Genomic DNA, 18,108 nt, shown 5'->3' with positions numbered 1-18,108 from the left:
GCCGAGACGATGAAAACAAAGTGATCATCAGTCGAAACTAGAACTCCGGTAGTGATAGCGGTAGACGATGGCACCGTCGGCGGCAGTAGATGGCGCTGCTGCCGGCAGCGGCGGATGTAGTGGCAGAGGCACCAGAAACTTTTTTCTCAAAAAAGAACCTTAAGCTCTGATACCATGTTGAATATAGTGAAAATTATATATGAGATTAATCTCCCTTGTGTTAAATACACACATAGGGTTCTCTATTTATAATAAAAGAAATATGGGCTAAGCCCAAAATACAAATAAGAAATAATAACAAACTAACTAAAAGATAAAAGATAAAGATAAAAGATATAATATATCTAACAGTACCTACTTTAAGTAATCAAGGTTTAAGGCAAATCAACAACAGGTTATGTAAGTCCCCTTTCCCGTGACACAACTTCAGTAATAACAATCGTTTTCCCCATCCAAGGGAACCACGTCAGATTCTTTTGAGTAGTTCTTTCACATCTATTATTTGAGGACACTAAACAATAGAGGTGGGATCCAATTATACAGAAACGAAAATAGTCTTATTCCGATACAGAAGATAATCTTTGTGGTGGAGTACTCTTGACAGCTCCTATTCTTTGAGGAGGCCACACAATATGGGTAACCCTTCCCCGAATTAGGGCCAAAGGAATCTGCAAATTCATCAGGTCACACCAAAATTATAAGAAAAAACATTAACTATAATTCACGTTACAGGATAAACAAAGTCCACAACAGCCAACTAGAAAATATTTTCTGCTAACGCAAACATTGTAACTTCCTAACTACAAAGAGTTTGGTAATTTGACCGCTAGACTAGTTTAGTGTCAAGGTTTGCCTAAGTGCACCAAAAGACACAGTTACTAGGCAAGCTAAGACAGTGGAATATAAACTATTAACTTGATCTGGTGGTGAAACTATAGTAAATAGCATTTTTATTGAAAACATTAAGTAATGTAATGTAATCTAATCTAATTTAATGACCTTAAATTAATCAGAAAGACTCATCGGCTCTACTATGCTTTGAAATAAGTGAGCACAATTGCATTTGATACATAATATAAACCTTCATTCTTTTTCTAGCAAAAGAAGCCATGCCAGTCAGGCTTTACCCCGTAATTATTATGAGCCATAATTTCTTCTGCTCATCTGTTAACAGAAATCTTAAGGTTTTACTCACAATGTAATATTAAACTAAGTACGATTTAGAAGTCCTCCTCAATTTTGTATTCTCTAATTTCAAGCATTGACCCTTTACACGAGACTTATTTTTCTTGCTTCATTTTGGACATCATAACAGTAACATGCCAGAAACTCAGTGATAATAGCAACTTACCGGTCCAAATGACTTTGAATCAATGCTAGAGGCTGAGTTGTCTCCCTCAACCCAACAATGTCCTAATGGGATCCGAATCACATCGTTGTTATGATGAGTGCCATACCATTCACCAGGTAATGCAGCTATTCTTTTTATGTGTGTCTCCTTGTGATTCGTTGGGGAGCTACAAAAGTTTCACAATGCCAATTAAAACTCAAAAAAAAAAAAAAACAAATAGGTATCAAATATAGATTCTAATGAAACATAAATTGTCTTAATAATATAGATCAAGATCTTAAAATTAGCATCCATTTTAGCAAGAGCCAACCGATGAATATAGGTTAGATCACAATAATCTATTAATGTTAAAAAGCCAGGTAGTATACAGTGTAAATCAACGACTGCCAACAATTCCGACTGTGATGCAATATTAATCCAAAGACATGATAATTCACAAGACTCTACAGTCACTTGCTAAATTATCTCCCAGACATCTTACAAAAGAAAGGAAGATACGGCATATAAATGCACATATAATTTTAAGAATACAATACTTGGAAAGGACGGACAAAAAAACAGTACCGGAAGACCACCACATCGCCATTTGAAAATTCGTACCCCAAAAGGCAAAATTTCTCAACAAAAACATAGTCATCTGCAGTGTAATTAATGGTCAAACAACAAAATCTGCAAATGTAAAAGTAATATTTTCTTATGAACTCCTTCAGCGAGAAAAATACCAAAAACATCTTCCATCAGAGAACCAGTTTTAGGATTTAATGTGGGAGACATAGAGCCACCTCGAACAGGAACAACTGTCGCAAAACGATCAGACACAGTCACAGTGATGACAGCAGCTGTGACAAATTTTTTAGTACAGTTCCATAGAAAACTGCTTGACCCCATGTGTTTAGGTGCACATCTAAGTCAAAAATCCACAGTCAGCAGTCAGCTTTCCACAGCACATCAATAAAAGACCAACTGAAAGTGAAACACACTAGAAAATTACAAACTACCAGAAAATATTGTACTGTTTCAAACATAAAAAATAAATAAATAAACTGACATTAACAAGCAAACTCAAGAAAGCACGCCACTAATTTACTCATAATGAGAAAACCTAAGTTCAACTATATCAGAAGAATTGCTATCTTCAACATGTTCAATGCCTAACCAATCCACCAAATTCGCAAGTTTCCAGAGCATTAAAGCTTAGAAGTGTGCATTCCCTTGCTTCTGCATGTAGCGGGTCCTATGATTATTAACCCTGCGAAATGTGATCCAATAGGGACCCCTACAGGGTTGGAAGAAATGGAACAAGTTCATCAACTGGGCATTCTGAAAATTCCGAATTGCAAGGCTCACGTTGAAGAGCCAGTGAAAGTAGCAACATTTATCACTTGTAAACTTCAGAAAACACAACGGTAACTGAGGCATTTAATCAAACACCTTACAAGCACATAGACAAAAGGACAAGTACAAAAGCACATACAAAAATTCGGTGACATTGATGAAAGATCTTACATAAAGATATGGGTACCCTTAGAATAGAAGAGGGAGATTTAATTACCAGGCAACGAAGAGAGGAATGATGGGTGTAAGGGTAACTTCGTTTTATTAACTGGAAATGGTGTTGTGAGCTAAACAGAGCGAACGAGACTTCAGATTTGAAGGTTTTTGTTGAAATGAAGTGTTTGGGCCTGCTGGTGGGTCATACACATTACACGCATGCTGCAATACCCAATTCCAAATTGTAACTAATTTCCTTAATTAAGTTCATTTATGTAGCATCTAAAAATTAATTTTGAAAATTTGTAAAAAGAAAAATATTATTTTTAGATTGTGTAAATGATATTTTTTTAAGTTTTTTTTTTTTTAAAAAAAAAGTAACTAGATCTTCTTTTGTCTCAATTTTTTCTTATGAAAATTATATCTTATTTCATTGTATTTTAAAATTTTTAAAAATACAAGTTTTTCAAAATTTTACTGTGTCTCTAACAAAATATTTTTAATTATATCTATTTTTAAAATAAAATATATTTTAATAACGTAAATAAATGAAAGATAACTCGTTCATATAAAATCTCTAAAATATGAATTAAATACTTTATTTAAACAAATAAATAAAAGGGCCCTTATGAGAACTAAACACCATAAAATAAAAAAACTTTAAATAAGAAAATATGTATTTATTTACAGAATAATACAATATAGTATAATTATTAATTAAAATGACAATACTAATGTTTATTTTAATTAACAATTATTATTATATTTTGTATTAAAATATTGAATCTAAATAAATAAACAAAGCGAGTTCTTTTATAACATGTTATTGCTTCGAAATATCCAATAGTTTTATATTGGAATAACTTAATATTCAGGTTAGAATATCACTCAACTTTTTTTAATTTCCATGGTGATTGATAAAAATCTTAAAATAAATTATCACTAAATTGATATATTTTTTTAATACTTTTGTTTATTTATGGATATTATGTTAATATGATACCTCAGTAACTTCATTAGTCCACATTGTTTTAGAGTTCAAGTATAGGATTTCAATTAAGTGATTTTTTACGTTTTTCTTTTCTAAATTAAAACATTTGTTTGTTAATTCTGTTAATTTATTTTGCAAACTCAATTCTATTATACTAGTAAAACAATTATACCTAAAATTCAATGAAAGGGATATTTCTTAAACAACAGTTACATATATAAGTTATAACAATTTTGAAAAATTAATAAGGATAAAAGTCTATGAACATATTACATTTTTTTCACAGAATCATGAATTCCATTAAAACATAATTGTTTTTCCATAAATATTTTTAAAAAAATTTATATAACATTTTCAAAAATTAAAAGTAACGGAAGTTTTTTTGTGGTAAATTTTAATGATTTATCACATTTTATAGGAGTAATATATAATTTTAATTGTGATGAAACACTTTTAAAATCGTAAAAGTTAAATTCCTAATTTTTTCCCCTAAAAGAATGATTCTATGAGAAAGATATTAATGGGAAAAAAATAGTCTCTGGATATATATTTTTTAAACATAAATAAAGCCTATGAAAGAAACATTCCCAAACAAATAAAACGTGCAATCAAGCTCCTAAATTTGTGTACTAATCTTTAAAACATATCCAAAATGAAAAATAAAGTTATAATTTCTTAATTACTGAAAAAACATTAAATTTTTCTATGATCAAACAAATCTTAAGAAAATATTTTCTTCTTTTATTTTCATTTTTAGAGTGTAATTATAAAAATGATACCTCCATTAAATTGAATAGTCTCATTCATCAGAACAAAAAACCTACATGGAGAAAATGAGCATGTAGTTCTGCTTTAATTAATTACTTATATTGCTAGCACCACCCATAAACCAAAATTAAAAATGCAAAGCAAAATAGGTGTTCTGGTCATGGACAACGAGGAATATTTGTACTGCTGAACCCTTAATTTAATTCCATTGAAATGAGTATATAATATGGACTGTGATCACAAGGTAACATGTATTTACAAACAGAGAAATTCCTGCACAAACTGAGAATCATAAATATTAGAAACTTATAGGCTTGAATGAACTTTCTCCTAATTGGCAATCACTAATGGTGATGATATGAGATGGTGAATGTAGGATCTGGCAATTACAGGCAAACTTTCTATGTACATGAACAATCTTTTCAAATTCTCCTTGTTGATTGAAGCCAAGTCATTGATCTCACTGCTGCTAATGTAGATCCAAAGATCATCAGAGTTTACTCTTTTGAGACTGTCTCGACAGAAAGGACAAGATTGAGATCTTGCATGCCTAAACCAACAGAAAAAACAAGAATCCTTAGACGTGAAAGAAAAAATGGCCCTCAAATAATAACAGGTATGATAATACACAGTTTGGCTTTTGGCAGAAATTTTGCACATTTCACACAAGAAAATAGTACTGACCTGATATTTCTGTTCACTTAAAGTAAAAATGTTTCTGGAGATGTGAAACGATTATTTGACTACAGAATGCTATACGATCTTGAATAAAATGAGGAACATTAGACAAGGCCTCTAGATTCATGTCAACAAAAAAAACTACAATAATTTGGCAACTCATTGCATCGGAATATGAAAATGACCCACATCATTTTTGATACATGGACTTGTTTGAATTCAACTCGACACCACTTCCAATTCAAAATCTTAAAACAATAAATATTTATAGGTCTTTATCGTATCGTTATATGATGATCAACTTCCTCATTTTTATTTAAAGTGAAATTTAGACTCAAACTTGAATTCCGAATATTAAGAGACCATGACTTTTAAGATGGTTATCAAAATTCATTGTCTCACATTAGATTCGTGTTCAACATGTCTGAGAAGGTCTAATCTATGCATAACAAACACAACCTTAATTATGAAAAGTATTCTGCAATAAATTGTTGTCTCAATTCACTCACCAGTCTTGGTAGCATTCCATACACATTGAATGATAGCAGTTGGGCAATACAACCATGCTGTTCATCTCCAAGCAAATACCACACTCTTCTTCTCTCTCAATGTCAGTTTCAGAAAACTTTCCTTTGCTTGTCAAATCTTTAAGATTATACTTAGTAGCACATAGATGTTTTTGTTTTCGGTCTTCAACATCAGTGATTCCTCTGTGAAGTTGCAATAAAGAGGGAAACACCACACCTGTTATTATAGTCAGAGGGTGTAGAAGTAATCACATTTGGATTGTGAAGCACTTTTCTAAAAAAGTTCAGGTAAAGATAATAAATCTTATCATATGAATGCACACAGGCCATGATTCCAGTATTGCTATTCACTTACCATAGAATTCCTTTAGACTGGCTTTTCTTTCGTAAATGGATATGGTTGTCTTTCCATCTTCATAAGCCTGTAATGAACCCAACATGTATTAGAGTTTAATGAATATGCTCTGTCAGTGTAAAAACTTGTACATTATCAAACAATCAGAAATCAATATTACTATGAATTTCAGGAAGTTATCGTGAAAGTCAACAAGTTCACCTTATAGCATGACCACAATATAGTAACATTGGTTATGCTTACATTTTACAAATTATAGTATCATATTTGTATGGAAGTATGCTTTTAAATTGTACGCTTAAAGGAAAAGGGCAATATTAATAAGCTAAGTGAAGAAGCAGGAAAACACCTTGTATATTAGAATTCGGAGCAATCCTAAGGCTCCAGCAAGGTGACAGTCAGTCCACTGAACAAGAAAAAGGAAGAATTGAGCAGCTGGACTGTAGGACAATCTCATTTGGAAGCTGGCACCTCCACTTGAATACTCAGAAGCTCTGATTAAAACCATATTTAGCACAAAGAATGAGTTAAAAACCTAAGATAATGAACCTTTTTCAAGACAAATTTAACATTGGATGAAACAATGAATAGAATGGGCAGCTATGTATCATTTAAACTGGGCACATAAAAGCTTCTCTATCTCATTTTGTTGTGATAATGGTAGAAGTCTACACTACAATAATGTTTAAATAAAAAAAATTGAAAAGGGTGGGTCATCTCACAGCTTTAAAATGCAAAAATAATTGGAAGCTAGGATTCAAACATGTCTCATTGCCATGTAGCACAGTAATCTGCTATGCTTTTAAACGGCACTGTTCAAAATTTGAAAATTTGTCTGCTATAGTAAGTGAAAATTTGCAGGAATTTGAACTTGGTACAAGAAGCACCACCATTATAAAAGAATATGAAAAAAGATGTACTTTAATTAACTTTATTGGATCCTCTTTACAAAAAGAGGTGACAGTGCCACAAACTGAGGCATCCTTGCCACCCAATGGGAAAACACCAAAAGAATTGAATTGCTCGGTCTCCTTCAAAACGAAAACTTTATTGAAAAAAGTTCAATAGAAAATTGTGTTTTTGTTTTCTTAATCCATATTTAATGGGTATATTATAAACCCTCTTTTCCTTTCCTTCAAATTAGTTTCCTATTTTATCTTCTCCACTTCAAGAGTACAATTCACTGGTCTTTTACACCAGCTTAAGCATGGGAGGAAATTATTATAAAAGAGAAAAACAAAACCATGACATTGTAAGATGCAAGGATGAACAGAACCAAACTGTAATGAAAAGGAAAAAAAAAAACTGAGTTTACATCTAAATAGCTCCATACATGATTGCAGCCATCATAAGCTAGAATACTTTGGAATCCAAAAACATAGCATCTTCTCCAAAAAAGGAAGATATTTGGGAAAAGGGTAGCATTCAAAAATCACTTAATGAAAAGAAAAACCTTGTTGGGTTTTAGATTGGAAAGAGAAAAGGGAAAAATTAAATTTACAGTGTGTTGGCAAACTGGATATCAGCTTCAAGAGCTTTGAGCGAATCCTTGAAAGACTTGCGCATCCTTCCTTCTTCCTCTGCTTCTCCTCTCCTCTTCCTCCTTTTCAGACCAAACCCCATTGATGAACTCTCACAACCAAACAAGTAACATGATAAACCCACAAACAAATCCCGTGACCCTTCTTCCTAGCACTATAGTTCTATTGGAAATACTATACGAAACCCAACACGTACCTCGTTTTACCCGTTCCTCGTACCAAACTAATCATAAAATTGAGCAGTTTGAGATGGGAGAGAGAGAGAGAGAGGGTAAAAGGGTGTTGGGAAATTTTGCTGGGTTTTCGCTTGAGCTACACGTAACTCGTTTGTGTTGTATTTGTACATACATATGCCCATAAGTAGCTGTATATCTCGTCATGATCGTGAGTTTGTTTAAAATTTACCCTAACAACACTTATACTTTTTTTTTTCTTTTTTTCTCTTTTCTTCGTGAGATTCATGCAAGATTCATTTTGCTAGTTTCCCGTGACAAACGTTTCCACGAAAAATTCTTTCTTAGCTCTTCGAATGGAATTATTATTCCGACACTTTTGCTTAATAAATTATCTCCATCTCTTAATACTATTCATAGAATTTGTAGGTACTCACAGTTATTGTAACAATTAATATATTTTCGGACTTTTTATAACAGTTTATATGTTTCTTTCCTTTAAAAAAACTACCATAATTACAATAATTAACAAAATCGTTGTTAGTTAGGGGCAATTAACAAAGTGATACCATTTCGGGCATAGTTAGTATAATGGTTGTTTTTGTTTTGCTAGAATTAATTCTCATTAAAATTATTCATTAAAAGAGAGTCAATACAAGGGATTTCGAAAATGGGGAGGCACAAAGAAATAAAAAAAGAGGAGCCATGATGAGGGTGGTCCAGAATCGAATGGCAACAAGGTATGGTGGGTTTCGTTTTGAAGAGGAAGAAAAAAGATCCCATGAGTGGAGGGAGAAGATGACACCATCAACGTTACTAACATCGTCACAATAAGTGACGATAGTTGATGATAACACATGCAACAAAGCATATGGCTAGAGATGGGATATGAGAACAGAGAGGTCTATGGTTAAGGTATCCTCAATAATCATTAATGTTTCATATTTAAAAAAAATATCGTTTAAAATATACTATTTAACAAGTGTAGTAAACATAATTGCTTACGTGAAATATAATTTATCAAGTGAGACAAAATTTAACATCGTTAGAAATGAGTGATTAAATTTATTACTTTCGAAACTACCGAGTAAAACAAAATCAAAATTTTTATTATACTTGAAGAACTAAAAATATATTTAATCCTTAAAAAAATTTATGATTTAAGATAAGTTGTACCACCGACTTCAATAAAATAACATTAGTATGACCCAACTTGAGCAATAAAATCACATTAATATGACACAACTTGAGTTTGATTATGGTAAAATCATGTCATCTTGACACCATAAAATCAAATCTAAATATTTTACTTTTATAAAATAGCAAAAAGTTTTATTTAGAAAAAAAAATCTAAACATTTTTAGTTACTATACAATTTTTTATATTAGGCTTAATTAGTTGAGTAGTTCCCACTTTAGTTGGAGTGTGTTAGCTTGATCTCTGTTTCTAAATTTGTTAATGTGCATCAATAAATTCTCTTTTTTGTTGACAACATTTAAATCATTAACATTGATTGCTTAGGCATGGTTTCATGACAATATATGCAAATGTGGTACATAACAATTTTGTGATGTGGAAATTTGGACTAATAAGAAAAATAAGAAAATAAAAAACAAAAATAGGGGTTTTTTCTATCTGCGACAAAAGAATGAGAAGACGGGGATTCCATTGATAGAAAAGTGAAAGTGAAAAATCAAGCTTCCAATGGTAGTAAAGTGAGTTGGATTGACAATCGAAAGTGCATATGTCTTCAATATGTATCAGTGTGTGTGTCGATTTTGGTTTTTTTCACTGTTATGCTGTTACGATAATTTCATAATTTTAGGTTAGTGTATTTTTATGTTTTTCATCTTTAAATGTTGTGCTTTTTTGTAATTTTGTATGTAATGTGGTCGAGTGAGTACTTGTTTATGAAGTTAGTTGAAAGTGGTAGTCCACCATTACGTGTGAAGGTGTTGAGGTTGTGGCCTCCCATTTGAAATTGCTATGTCGGTGTGTTTGTGGTATGTGATATAATATCTCTTATATTCTTTGGACATTTTCATATTTCATAGGGTTACACACACACACACACATTAGTTGAGATGTATGAGCCCGTTTTCAAAGTGTTGTTTCACCATGGTGGAAAGTTTGTGAATAATAGGTCATTGAAATATATTGGAGAAAGCAATACTTTGTCAGGTGACCCAGATAGATGGAGCTACTTTGAGATTTTGTCAATTCTAAAGGAGATTAGTTACATCAATGTAAAGGAGTTGTGGTATTTAGTAGACAAAGATTATATTTTGGAAGCATGGAATTGTTGTTTAATGACAAAGGTGCATGTTGCTAAGACAAAACCATATAAACGCTCTCATGTTTTGAAGATTAACCAAATAACATTAAACGAAATAAGAATTTAAAAAGATCATAGGATGAAAAATAAGACTTAGGGTCAAGAATCCCCAACGTAGAAAAACCTTAGGAAAACCTTTAGGATTGTAGAAAACATAAAAACACCTAAATCAAATACCTAGACGCAGTGTTAAAAGATTGATAAGTCAAAGCGTCTAAGAGAGTTTTGCTAAATGCATAAGCTTACTATACCCAAGGGGTATTCAGTTAAACTCTCGGGAAAATGAAAAAGCGTCAAGACAATGTCTTCGACAAAAACTCTCTAAAAGCCTAAAACCTAAAATGCAAAAGAAAACATAACATGTTAAATGCTATTGCTCTAAAAAGGTGAAATAACAAAAAGTGTTTACATCAATCTAAACGATACCATGAGCTAAAACTACTACTTCGTCCAACGATGATGTTCTTTCTCAACGCTTGATATCTTTAGAAGAAAAACTTAATTGTTAAACGTTACCTAATGGTAAGAAATGAAAAGTATTTTGTTGTTCTGAACAAGAATTAAATGACATTAAATGTTTAACCTTCAAAAATAACGAAAGTGATAAAAGATCAGACATATATGTTGCATGCATAATCTACTCTATTCTTTGTAGATAACCTACTCTACAAGCATTCACATACTTCATTTAAAATTGAAAAGTGGATGTTAGAGACAAAAGAGATATTTATGGAATGTTCTTCACTTGAAATTGTGCCTAAAAGGAAGTACAACATACTTCAAGTAAAGAATTGAAAAAGCAAGCTTGCTCTACCAAGTTGACTTTAACAAAGAAAAAGAAGACACAAAAATCAAGGCCAAGAGTTGAGTCTAACAAACATCTTTCCAAGGGCCTATATATAGAAGATCATTTAGATAAAGAATCAAAAGGATAACATACAACGAAAATATTCATCCTTAGAGAAGCATTCAAAAGAAAAGCACAAAAAAAAAGAGCTCAAAAAAAGAAAACATAAGAAAACAAAAGAAGACACAAGAATCAAGGCCAAGAGCTGAGTCTAACAAGCATCTTTCCAAGGGCCTATATATAGAAGATCATTTAGATAAAGAATCTACAGGATATCATACAACAAAAATATTCATCCTTAGAGAAGCATTCCAAATAAAAGCACAAAAAGAGCTCAAAAAAAGAAAACATCTAAGTAGAAAAAGAGAAAAAAGTCAAGCAATACTCTCGAGCTTCATTGTAATATTGGCTTACTGTTGTAAGAAAGAGAGAAACACAGTGTTTATATTGCATTGTATTGTATTCACATTCTCTCTACGAGAGTAATAGTCTGAACGACTTGTAAGTAATTATTGATTAAAATTCTGAAGAGTAATAGTCTTAACAATTTTAGTCACTCTCAACACTACACCTCCCCATTATGGAAAATTGGTGTTCCACTCAATCAATACCCTAGACCCACAACTAGGAGAGGAGACGTCGTTTTATATCCCCACAAGCAAGATAAGCAATCCTAATTGCGAGACATTGCACACTTCATCAACCATTAATTGATTCGGACCACACTTCATCAACCAACTAACAAGGAGAGAGCACAATAGAGACCCTAAACTGTAATTATGCAAAACTTCAAACTTCTCTACTAAAAAGAAATACTCCACATGTAAACAACACTATTTCCACTATACAAATACAAATTTTGACATGTATATGTTGTCTTTTGTCACATCACCACAATTTTGTTGTCTCTAAAAAACTAACGGGAAGGACTTGATTCATACACATTAGCAAATTTGGGGACAAAATTGACACAATTAAAAGTGGGGACCAAGTTGACTTACTCCCACCAAAGTAGAGACCATCTCAGTAATTAAACCTTTATTTCATTATTTGATCACAAATTGTCATACATAATAAATTTATTAATTTTTATAACAATTATCTAAAAAGGTAATAAAGATTGTTATATTTTACGGTTACAAAGTCAATATATATTTTTTTCAGTTATAATACACTAAACTAAAATTAAATTTAAATATACTCATACTCAATTATTAATGTTTTGTTTGCATGCAAGGATTGAAAATGATTGAATTTACCATTCTTTGTGATGCTATTTTAATACTAAAATAACCCCTTTTGACTTTAAAGCTTGCTTAAACTCTTGTTTTAGTTGAATTTGGTAAATAAGTGAAGGATGCTTATACTTTATGAGTTTGATCACTAATTCTCTCAATTTTGTAGGTTATTGATATGATTGGAAGAGGAGCAAAAGTGTCAAGGAGTTGGAACCCAGGAGGGACAGCATAAGCACTGGGAAAGAAGACTGAAAGAAGGACCGTAGGGCGCCTGGTTGCCTTTTTTAGGGGCCCTCGGCGTCAGAAGTCTCGCAAGGGCGCTTAGTTGCCTCCATTTGGGGTGCTGAGCGCCACTTTCCTCGTAAGCACGCCTGGTCGCCCCCTCTAGGGGCGTTGAGCACCAGCCAACCACACCGTAGGATGCCTGGCTGCCCTTAGTCAGGAGGTTGAGGGCTAGTCTCTTCGCAGTCACGCTTAGGCGCCCTTAGTTGGGGCGCTGAGCGCCAGTGTCGTTGGCCTATGATCCAATGTTGATCTATTTAAAGGCTTTTGCACTCTAGGGTTCACATCTTTGGACGGCTGAAGCATAGAAAAGTTGATTTCGACCCTTTGGAGGGAGATTGGGCATGCAAGATCTTTCCTTCTCACTTTCTAGGGTTTTCATTCATTCATTCTTCCATTGTAAGCCAAGGTTCTCCATGACAATGGAGAACTAAACTCATTTGTTGTTGGGGATGATGTAACCTCTAAACTTTCATGTATTTGAATATGGTTTAAACATTTTATGCTTCTTTCATTGAATCTTAGTGATTTTCTCATATTCTTAAGGCTTGTTATGTTTTGGCCACTCATGACTTGATGCTTGATTTATTTGAGTATTGGGAAGTATCTTATGAATCATGATCCGGAAGATTTAACCCGAAGGAAATATTGCCTAGGGGTAGAGATAGGACATTTGGTTGTCTTAAGCTTCTTTTCTTAATGTGGAATTGATTGTTAGGGTTTTCAAAGGATTGTTGTCTAATAATCAAGACTAGGCTTTTTACGCCGAGACATTAGATTCTAAGTGATTTAGAAAGTGACATTAACATTCTAATGAAGAAGATGAATTCTATTATGCATGAAAGTGAAGTAGGTGAAATCTAACCCCAACAACATCATCATCTCATATCATCAATCTCATTCATTCATTCTTGTTCCATTTGCATTCATATTTACTTTTGTTGCATTTGCATTTAAATACTAACAAAATAGCTTTTGAATCTTAATTAATTAAGGTATTACACACTTGTTAAGTAAACACGAGTCTCTTGGGAAACGATACTTGGTCTTACCAATTTATATTACTTGATATGATTTTGTACACTTGCCAATGAGTTAACAAGGATCGCATTGTTCAAATGTATACATGACCAAGTTATTCTTGGATTCGATAAGAGTTGTATGTGGCCGAGTACATGTCGATCTACTAAGCTGACATGTATTCGGTCCCTACTTGTTCGACTATGATGACATTGCACTAATTGTATTATCTACAATAAGCTACAATAATTTGAGATTAGTTGGTAATTTGGTCACGTTGCCCAAGCCCATCCAAGCAAGGGTACATGAACAGTAGTATAAATAGTGCATTCTACGAGGTATGCTAATTATGTTCATTAATTACAACATTTATTGTTAACTGCACACTTGAGCATCAAAGTGTCTTCTACAAGCACAACTCATGCTTGGCCTAAGGAGAACGAGTATCATGAAGCAAGATAAGTGTCCCGAAGGAGGATGAGTACCTTTGGAGCCAAAGGCTTGAAGTGTTCGAAGTGCTTTTGGAGTCTTCGCAAGATATATTTAGCCCTGTAAGAACAAAATGAATTAGGTATGACGAATTTGAGAAATGAATTGTGTTCCTATGTCGTGACTTGTGAGCGAGTGCGAGAGTGAAAATGCAAGATGCATCAATAATCTCATCTTGCCAAAGTTGTAAATATTTATGGTGAAAAAATATTCTTTTTCCTTTATTTTCTGTCACCTATTATAAAATTTTCATGTGTTTTGTTGTGTTTTTGAGTTTTTACGGACCATATCACTTATGTGGATCGGGAGAAATAAATTTTATAACTGATTCTCGTGTGTGTACCAAAAGTATGAAGAATTGATTAGGTAAATTACATGAATGTCTTTGAGTTTTTGTACGTCAAAATGAGGTTTTTAGGTGTAAAAAGGGGAAAACTAGATAAGTAACTTGTTCCTTAAATTTATATATATATATATATATAATATTAATTTGTATTGTGACATCAAATTAATTATATTATATTTTAATATATTAAAATTTATTTTTTTATCAATCATGTTAATCAAATCACTTATTGACACTCTCTCTCCTTCAAATTTATCTATTGAAATAACCACACAGATAGTATATTTTTTAATTACTTTTGTGTACTGAAATAGTAAAAGTGAAATGATAGGACATATTAGTGTTACAAGAAAGATTTTCCTTGCTCCCAAAGATTAACAATTGAAATGAAAGCACTTGTAAAATTCATCCACTAAGTTAAGCAATATCTATGTAGCCAAACTTCGTGTTTACTTATTTATTTATTGTTCACGATTGCCTAAGTTACATTATTCTCACTCAAAATTAAACACATTTAATTGAAAATTATAGATTATTATGAACATTTTATAGTCAAATTTATTTTTATGAACACAATTTTCTAGAATACATTAGTGAGGATATATAACTGAGATAAAAAAAATCCAACTTCAAGTAATATTTTTAAGTTGAATTAGATATTATGTTTTACTTTAATGAAGTTTTTTTAGGCTATCATATCCCCTATATCATTATTAGTGAATTATTCACAAATATTTAATTTTACACAATAACGTACATTAAAAATCTCTCATCTATTAATATACATGTTTAAATCATAATAATAATAATAATAATAATAATGAGTGGTGTAGAATCTTATCTCATAAACTTGTGAAGTTAAGTTAAGAATAAATTTATTTACTTAAAAAAGAAATTTAATTTTTTTTAATTATGATAAATGTTATAACTATGATATTTTTGATTTAAAAGATAATGAATTAGATTCTACAAAAATTATTTGGGTGCAGATTCTCTTTGGAGAGCCCACATATAATTCACCAAATGCTGAAGAAATGTGTTGAAGAAAGTATTAAGAAAAAGAGTGTGTAAGAATGGTGTTATCCAAATTTGTTATGTTGGATTTCCTTTGACGTCGAGAGCGAAGCAAGAAATTGGAGTGTCGGAGAATGATTTGTTGGTAATTTAATTATTGAAAGCAGTTGCAAAGGATGCAACACCTTTTATTCATTCATTTTTGTTGGATAAAGTTTAGTTAGTTAATCTTCACGCCACGACGGAATCTAATCCTAACGCAACTTTTCGTTTTGTCCACAACAATTTTGGATTCCCAAAGGAAAAGATTAATTTTGGATCATACTTGCAAGTAACGTGATCAACCAAAATTCTTGAAGAAGCTACGTTTCTTCGACCGTGCATCTTTAAAATTATCGTTTATTGGATATAGAGCATTTTCAAATTTTGTTGACTTAATTAGTAATTTATTTTTATATTAAGGTATATGATTTATTTTTACTTTTTAATATTTGTTAAATAAAATAAATTTAATCTCTTTTGTTAGATGAGTGTCATGTTGTTTGAAATGTGATACATGTAATTATTATATCTAGAGATTTTAATATAGAAGATGACATAGGACATTGTTTAAATTTTTATTAGTGATAAAAATTAGAGAAGATGGTGTGAAAGGTTGTAAATTTAACTCTCACAAATAACATTTATGAGATATAAGATTGATTTGAAGGAAAAGTTAAATCGATTTATTTATAATATATTGAAACTTAATTAAGTAAAAAGATTTAAAATCAAAATAAACTATATAATTTAATATAAAAATTTATCTTACTAAAATTTATAAAATTAATATAAATCGTTCACCCATATTATAATTGAAATAATATTTACTTCAATTATATAATATCATAGTTAATAATAATACCTTATCATAAATAATAAATAATAATGATATTCAACCACTTATTATATCATTTATGATATATAGATATTATACTAATAAACATAAGTTTCAAGGGTTTAAAAATAAAGAAGATACCGTTGGAATGTACTTTTAAGTATGGGTTTAGTAGAAAAAAATAAAAATATTATTTTAATTTTTGTAATAATTAATTGCTGTATCATTTTGATACACGTGTGCGTTAGTGTTTGGTGGATAAATAATAATGATTTTTTGTTTGCTTTAGTTTACATTCAACCGTAATCTAGTTGTGTTTGAATGGTTGAGTGATCATTAATTGAAGAAAGTGACCCTTTAAACAATTTTGATTTGTTGATGGTGAGATGGTAACAGCCTCATTAATGAGAGAGATTGGGAAAACCAAAATATAATATAAAAAGGTGGCAACAGAAGTTATGTTATGTGTTGCTTGCACTAAACTGCTAGACGCCTCCAACATACTAACTCACTGTCACACCAAAAGATGGAAACAAAAATCAACGTAACATCGTTTTTCTTGCATATTAACGACTATACGTTTCTTTTACATGTATACATAAACTTTATCTAACTTCAGTTTTTTATGTTACACAAGAATCTTTGTCAGTGTAACACATGTACCTAAATAGTTTGAAAAATATGGCAATAATAAGAGCATATATATAGTTCGTCATTATTATATATTAAGAGGAAATTATGATACACGTTTTGTGATTGAAAATTTAGAAAAATCAAGAACGTTTATTATAGTCCAGATTCTCTCATTTTATGTCATTATAAAATACACTGATTTTAATTTTTTTTTAAATATTAAAACTAAGGTATTTTAAATACATATAAAAGTACAATATAAAAAATTTAATAGAGAACTATTTGTTTTAATATTAAAAACTTAAGTATTGTTGATTCAAATAAACAAAAATATAAAAGTACAATATTAAAAACTGAGGAAAAGCAACAATAAAGACTGGAAAAATAAACAAAAATAACTAGAGATTGATACATGTCCAACCAAATATTGTTTTAATATTATAAACTTAAGTATTTGTTTTTCTTCTGACAACTATTTTTTAAAAATTTATCATTCAAATTATGTGTGTATTTAATTTTTAACAAGATGATGAAAAAGGTTTTAATAAATAAATCAAAAGTGGAACGTTAAAAATGTCATTTAGAGAAAAATATAGGGAAATAATGGTGTTCTGATTCTTTTTATTTTATGGTTCTTTACTCACCATCAGGGTTTAACAAATAAGTGAAATGTGTACAAATTGAAAACTTTGATAATAAAATATATTTAGAAAACTTAAATGGTAAAATTTATAAATTAATGTTAATTAAAAGGTAAAATATGTCATCAAAGCAACATTCTCCTCCCTTTTAAAGTGACTGCAATTTTAGTTTTTTACTAATCTAAATTGACTAGTGTTATAAGAATATTAATTTTTTTCTAATTTACTCCAAACACATTACATTAATGTGTATCTTTATAGTAAGTAAAAATAATGTATTTATGGAAAACGTAAGTATATTGTAGTAAAAATACTTTTAACAAATAAAATATTTATTGTTGTTTGTTAAAAAGTATAATTGCCTCCCCCAAAAAATTTAGGTCAGAGGGTAATAATTAATAACTAAAATATAGTCCCTACTCCTAATATGCTATTGTGCTAACATCATTCACTTCTTTCTCTTCCACACTTCTCTGTTTTAGTTCTTTTTCATAGTTTCACAATTTTAGTG

At 30.9% G+C, this 18,108-nt stretch overlaps 2 protein-coding genes across 7 annotated transcripts; both read right to left on the bottom strand.

The window, feature by feature from the left end:
- Nucleotides 1-321: 321 nt before the first annotated feature.
- On the bottom strand, nt 322-3,024 carry LOC108328289 (uncharacterized). 6 transcript variants are annotated; one of them, XM_017562129.2, is made up of 6 exons: nt 2,904-3,024; nt 2,508-2,627; nt 2,074-2,314; nt 1,916-1,988; nt 1,352-1,517; nt 322-668 (listed from the first exon to the last, which is right to left on the bottom strand). In XM_017562129.2, exons 3-6 carry the CDS (start codon nt 2,237-2,239, stop codon nt 558-560), a joined length of 516 nt encoding a protein of 171 aa, XP_017417618.1. In that variant the 5' UTR covers nt 2,240-2,314; nt 2,508-2,627; nt 2,904-3,024; the 3' UTR covers nt 322-557. The 6 variants fall into 6 exon arrangements, with proteins under 6 accessions (XP_017417618.1, XP_017417621.1, XP_017417617.1 ...); XM_017562132.2 differs by having other exon boundaries at nt 2,074-2,255; XM_017562128.2 differs by lacking the exon at nt 2,508-2,627 and having other exon boundaries at nt 2,904-3,022.
- A 1,766-nt stretch (nt 3,025-4,790) lies between these two features.
- On the bottom strand, nt 4,791-8,203 carry LOC108328219 (E3 ubiquitin-protein ligase AIRP2). Its single transcript, XM_017562048.2, has 6 exons — nt 7,899-8,203; nt 7,663-7,764; nt 6,511-6,655; nt 6,162-6,228; nt 5,789-6,023; nt 4,791-5,151 (listed from the first exon to the last, which is right to left on the bottom strand). Exons 1-6 carry the CDS (start codon nt 7,931-7,933, stop codon nt 4,932-4,934), a joined length of 804 nt encoding a protein of 267 aa, XP_017417537.1. The 5' UTR covers nt 7,934-8,203; the 3' UTR covers nt 4,791-4,931.
- Between the last annotated feature and the right edge of the window lie 9,905 nt (nt 8,204-18,108).

Source organism: Vigna angularis, chromosome 2 (genome assembly GCF_016808095.1).
Source record: "Vigna angularis cultivar LongXiaoDou No.4 chromosome 2, ASM1680809v1, whole genome shotgun sequence".
Lineage (NCBI taxonomy): Eukaryota > Viridiplantae > Streptophyta > Magnoliopsida > Fabales > Fabaceae > Vigna > Vigna angularis.
The sequence above is the reverse complement of the archived record's forward strand: the minus strand, read 5'-3'. Positions and strand labels throughout refer to the sequence as shown.